General features: G+C 33.6%; 1 protein-coding gene across 1 annotated transcript; it reads right to left on the bottom strand.

Annotated features, from left to right (window-relative positions):
• Positions 1-1,735: 1,735 nt before the first annotated feature.
• On the bottom strand, positions 1,736-5,935 carry LOC143560148 (ubiquitin-like-specific protease 1D). The gene is made up of 12 exons (XM_077048538.1): positions 5,885-5,935; positions 4,693-4,750; positions 4,368-4,551; positions 4,122-4,292; positions 4,027-4,059; positions 3,852-3,947; positions 3,655-3,742; positions 2,642-2,739; positions 2,266-2,388; positions 2,066-2,180; positions 1,844-1,951; positions 1,736-1,789 (listed from the first exon to the last, which is right to left on the bottom strand). The coding sequence occupies exons 1-12, from the start codon at positions 5,933-5,935 to the stop codon at positions 1,736-1,738; spliced, it is 1,179 nt and encodes a 392-aa protein (XP_076904653.1).
• Between the last annotated feature and the right edge of the window lie 332 nt (positions 5,936-6,267).

Here is a 6,267-nt window from a genome sequence, read left to right as displayed (position 1 = left end):
CAGAGGGATAAAATAGTCATTTTGCATAGTTATTCAGAGGTTCAACCAAACAGACTTAGCTGGTTCAGCACTTACTAGTTCAGAGGCTCTTAACAATTCAAACCTCTTATTAATTCAGCACTTAATGGATTCAATATTTGCCAAACAGCCCCTAATACCATCTCTATTGATATCACATAATCTTGAAATCAAAATAATATCGTAGAGCCTGACGAAAGAGTGATAATACTTGTCGAGTGAGATGATGATGATGATGATATTGCCTATCAAGAGCAGCCCCAATTGAGCAGTCGAACAATAGTCTTGTCAGTTTAAATCCAAATTGAGCAGAAAAAATAAGACCAGAATCTATAGCTAGGGTTAGGAGGAGGAACGGCGTTTGGGTTTTAGTTTTAGGAGAGGGAAAAGGGTTAAGAAGATATTATGACCCGCGAGGCTATTCGGGTCAAACCGGGTTAAATCAATAAAATTTCACCATTTATAAATCAAACAATCTGGTGGTTTGAAGAAGGGTGAGGAGCAACGTGAGAGCGACACGTAGGATTTTATGGTATGCAATTATATAGATAGTTAGATAACTATAATAAAAACTAATAACTCAAAATCAGATACTATTAACTGGCCAGGAACATACATAACAAATAGCATGGATTCTTTGTTTCCTTTTGAGGGGTGAAGCAACTCTGTTTCAACCCATTGCTTACCCTTTTAGTCATTTTGCTAATCCTACAGATACATACATAGATACAACTAAAGACAGCCTTTTTACCAAAATGTACCATAACCTTTGAACTCTAGTTTAACATTCTTTGGCTTTCTTGAACTCTTCCACAAGTAGATCAAAGATTTTAGATCTCAAGTTAGATGCTTGTCGAGGCCTAAACCATCGCCTGCTAAAACTGATACATACCAACCAGCAAGTGAGTTATAGTTATTGACATAACATGAAGTAAACTTGAAAGAAAAATAGAATTGACTACGTCTGCAGGTCAATCGCTAAATGGGTCAAAGCGGACCGTTTAAAAGAATTATCAGTTTGGTCGGGTCAAAACAAGGTCTTACCATGGACTCGTGTCAATGGGTTAGCATGTATCTTCTTTTTAGGGTGACTAGTGGGGAAAGTGGGGTGCATGGGTCGATTTTGGGCTCAAACAAACCAAAAACCGAAATTTCAGTTTTTGAGAACCGTTCAATTTCCCTCTTTACCATTTGGGCTTGGAATTTTGGGCTGAAAAATATTTGACCAAAATAATAAACTTGGGCTTAAAACTATAGGCTTAAATTTTCTGGTTAGCTAATGACTAATTGACTGATATACTAATGGGCTTAGATACTTTGATTAAAAATATTTATTAAATTTTTATAAATTACTTAACATTTAAAATAAAAATGAAGATTCATATATTCAGTTCGATTCAGTTTTAACTACATGCAAAAACAAAATCCAATCGGAAATTCAGTTTTCGTGGAAACAGAAAACCAACTTGTTATGTATCAGTTTTTTGGGTTTTATCCACACCCCTAGGTGCTGGTGCTGGTGCTGGTGCTGGTGCTGGTGCTGGTGGCAACAAACAATGATCATGGAGTGCTGGCCCCTTTAGACACGTTTTAAATTGGCAAGTTTTATAAGAATGAACCGTTTTGAAGATAATTTTAGTAGAGTCAGATTGACCTAATGTTATTTTTAATGGATCCAAATTGACCCAAATGGAAATTCTTTTATTACCCAAAACAATTAAATTTCCTTTTTCTTTGAAAAACTGGTCATGGCTGTCACCCCTAGAATCGGCTATAGATCAAGTCAAGTAGTCAACCATTTAAAGAGAGAGGTGAAGATATGTACCATTGATATATGTTTCTTTGTGAACCTCTCTAGGGCGTCTTTGATGAACCGTTCCATATAAAACAAAACAAAAAGCCCGCAATCATATTCATTCTTCTGCTGTGGAACCTGATTGAAAGAATTATAAATAATAAATAATAAATAATAAATAATAAATAAAAACTGATGATATAATTAATAAGTCACGAATAACGATGAAACCAGATTTATAAGAATGTTTACCGTAACAATTTTGTGATCCAATCTACAGTCAAGATTTTCCCATATCTCGTTTGGAACGGTGATATTTACAAAAGATTCTGATTTTCTTAAGTAGCTCCATTCTTCTTTTAGAAATCTATAATTATATAATTTTTATACATCAAGCACAAGTTGTGTTATCTATAATCATGCAATTTGGTTGACAGACGTAATTATTATACCTTTTAATGTTGTTAAAAAGTGACATGCTATCATGTAATTCAAGAGAGTCCAAATGAAGCAAAATTGGATCCATTTCATCTTCCTTGTCAGGGAAACATATGATCACTAGGCTCCAATGAGCACTGCAAATTAAAATTAAAATTAATATATATATATATATATATATCTGAAATATATGTCGCGTGTGGTACTAATAATAACTACATCATCTCACTTTTTGAGTATTTAATGTATCCACATCAAACATTCCAAATATTCAAGCGCCAACAACCACAGATTTCAAGAGAACTGCTAGCAACGATGCTAATCGTTAATAATAATACTAGGAACATGACAAGTAGCATCGTGAATATTTATGCAAATTTAAAAGCTTACTCTTCATGCACAGGTAGAAAAATATAGGCTTTCTCAAATATATTAACGCCTTTCCACCATTTTCGAAACTTGAGAAACGAGTCTTCCTTGTAGCTCAGCTATCCAAAATAGAAAAATTACTTATTAGTCATTTATAAATTTAAAACTAAAAAGCAAGTATTGTTAAGAAACTTCTATATACATACAATCTCAGTTGGATTATAGTTTATATTTTAATATGTAAGCCTGTAAATGAGCATGTTTGTGTTCGTTTGTTTGACTTTAACCGAACAAATGATCGAACACGGACAAGGTTTTCTTGTTCGTGTTCGCTAAAAAAAATGAGCGTGCCCATTTACGTTCATATAAACAAACGGTTCACGAACATATACGAACGAACATAACTGGACAAAGATGAACGGGCGTTACTGAGCTAGCACCAATTAAAAGTACATATGTAGGCCTGTAAACATACCAAAAAGATACAAACAGAGCATGCTCGTGTTCTTTCGTTTAACCTTAACCGAACAAACGATCAAACACAAACAGTTAAACGAACAGGTTTTCTTGTTCGTATTCATTTGTTAAGAAAATGAACATGTATGTGTCTGTTTTTGGTTGTTTGTTAATAGTATAAATGAGCGGTTCACAAATGTAAACGTATAAAACATAACTCAACATATATGAACGGACATAACTGGGCTAACACCAATTAAAGTAAATATTTATAACGTGTATGACCTAAGAGTTTAATAAAATCAGACTAAATTGTAATTTATGATATTTTAATTTCATAAAACTACACTATATCGTAATGGGCCTAACAAATCCAAAAGAATATACTAACGGAAGTAAATGTTCGAACTTAATAAACAACATAAACAAAAGTAAATGAATGTTCATGAACATAAATGAACGAACAGGACATGTGTTCATGTTTGTTCGTTTAACTAAAGGAACCAAAAAGGTTTTGTTCATATTCGTTTGTTCGTTTATTATCTAAACGAACATAAACAAATTGGAATGTGATATACCTTTTCCAGCTTGTTACAAAAATATGTAGTAAAAAAATGAAAATTGCCCGTTGCACTCTCAGATGAAGATGATGACTGCTGAAGACATCTATTAAAACAGACAAAATCTAACTATCAAACAAAAGTTTTGGCAGCCATGTTTAAGGGTCTCAAAAGATGCCAAAGTAAATGAAACTATAGCACAACAAAGCACTAACCGAATGTAAAAATTCATTATAACAGATGATATATATGCTTCAGGAGCAAGACATGCAATGTCAGCATAACTAACTTCAACTGAATCAGAATCATCCCTGCAAATTACAGTTGAAAGTGAAGGATTCCATGAAATGTTAAATCATCCAACATGAACAAAGGACAGTTATATCTTACCTTGATGGGTAATAGATTTTCACGTCTTCCATGCTGAAATTTAAATATGATTAAATTAAACGATTATTAACCATGAAATAATAAGACCAATTTACCTTGGATCCAAATTTGCCATAAATTTCTGCAAAGGGTCCACATCCACTAATATAAATAAGCAAAGTAAGCACGAGTGTGAAATTATAAATATCACGAAAGTATAATGGAATAAACTTACAGATCTAGGCCTTAAATTTCTCGAGGGTGGATCTTGAGGAGAAGAGTTTGGCCTGCAAACAAACCAGTTATAACTTATAAGTTCATGATGATAAGACACAAATAAAAATGAAAGATAATTTTCTTACTCTGAGAAACTTATAGTAGAATCACCATCTTTGGTATCATCATCAACGATTATCTGTTTCTCACCCAAAAGTTGACTCTTTGACTTCACTTTTTGCCCTTGACAAGGATTAATGTAAGGCGTATCGTTTTGCCTTGCATCTTCCTCCATCTTTTTCATAAACATATTAGCAAAGTTTGATGCACCTACACAAAAGCATTTAGAGTTTTCAACTTATTAAATTCAAATAAAATATATCATCCACTACTTCTTAATGAGTGATTTGTGTTTTTTTTTATTTTATAATTGCGCATTACAATCCCAAAATCACGGAAAATGCCTCTTACCATCATCATCACTGTGATCAGAAAGTTGTATAGTCTCCTCACATTCCTTATCATCAGCCTGTTGAAAATTCGTTAGTCGAACAAAGTTCAGGCACTAACTAATAGGTAAGGGATCATGTGAAAACGACAAAAGTACGAGAAAACCGAGAAAAACACTACCAGCCAATCAATGTTTTAACCTTTTACATTTTTACATCTTTTCATATCTTACTAATCTTTCCAAAATAATAGGAAAAAAAATTAAAAACTATATGCAGTTAGCGAGTTACATACATGTAAGTTACTACACAGGTTGGCCTGTTTAAGCAGGTTAATAACCGCTTAGCAAGTGTTTTACCTGTTAGGACACGAATTTAAACAGGTTGACCTGCTTAAGACACGAAACCGGTTAAGCTAAACTCAAACTCAAACCTGTTAATACACGTGTCGTGTTAACAGGCAGTGGCGGATCTTGAACATATAATGTGGGTGGGCCAAAGGATTTTGAACAATAATTTGGATGGGTAGAACTCAATACATATACTTTTTGTTTATGTTTTCAGAAAAAATTCATTACCGAGCAAAAAAGCTGGGTGGGTGGTGACCCGTAACAGGTCCGTGTCAAAAATTGCCAACTCTATATGCAACTCATAACCTACATTCATACATGTAACTCGAATGAGATACATGTATGTAACTTCGTGACCTCCATTTTATTTTATTTTATTATTATTATTATTATTATTATTATCATTATTATATTAACCTTTTAATTATAAAATGGATTATTTGGTAATAGTTTTCTCGGTTGTTTTTGGCAAGTCCGTAACTAATAATAACCCTAGTGTTTTTTTGGGAAAGTAAGCCCTAATCTTCAATAGCATCTGCTGAAACATATGTGCTGTCACAGACAACACACCCTTCTTCTGTGGTATCCTCCTCATTTTGACGAGGATTCAACGCATTAACAGTTCTGCCATAAATCATTCATCACCAACTAGAGGGTTAGAAATATTGGATTATAAAATTAAGCGAAAGTTCTTATTCCCGAATGTCATATCGATTGTCCCAGTTATGTAGTTTATTTTAGCATTTGCATTTGCCAAAAGGCTCGGCCGAGAATCACATTTGGTTATCGTTTATAGTTAACTGTTACATAATTTAGAATCAAAAACTTGGTTGGGTAATAAAAGTCCTCACTCGTAACAATTACATCAGTAACTATTTCTTTAGGAAGTTTGAGAGTCAAGTCAGTTAACACCATGGTGGTGTCGGCTTTTCATTGTGGACCAAAATCATATTGGTTATATAAGTTTGCCGGAAGAATATTCCCCCTGCTCCAAGATCTAATAACGATATTGCTATTTTAAAATCACTCACTTGAATAGGTATTATTGGCGTTCCCGGATCTTGGAGCTTGCGTGAAAGGGTCCCCTTAAAACGAAACTCATATTTGCAGTTAAGTTAAACCATTCATGATGAAGTTGACAAGGACCGACAATCGTTTATACAATACTAGCCTCAATGGAGCAAGTCATAGGATGCAAGCTAACACAATTGGAAATGTTTTTTAGTTGGTCTAAAAGATGATAAGTC

Source organism: Bidens hawaiensis, unplaced genomic scaffold (genome assembly GCF_021521415.1).
Source record: "Bidens hawaiensis isolate Kalapana, Puna unplaced genomic scaffold, B.hawaiensis_p1.1 tig00000097_1, whole genome shotgun sequence".
NCBI lineage: Eukaryota > Viridiplantae > Streptophyta > Magnoliopsida > Asterales > Asteraceae > Bidens > Bidens hawaiensis.
The sequence above is the reverse complement of the archived record's forward strand: the minus strand, read 5'-3'. Positions and strand labels throughout refer to the sequence as shown.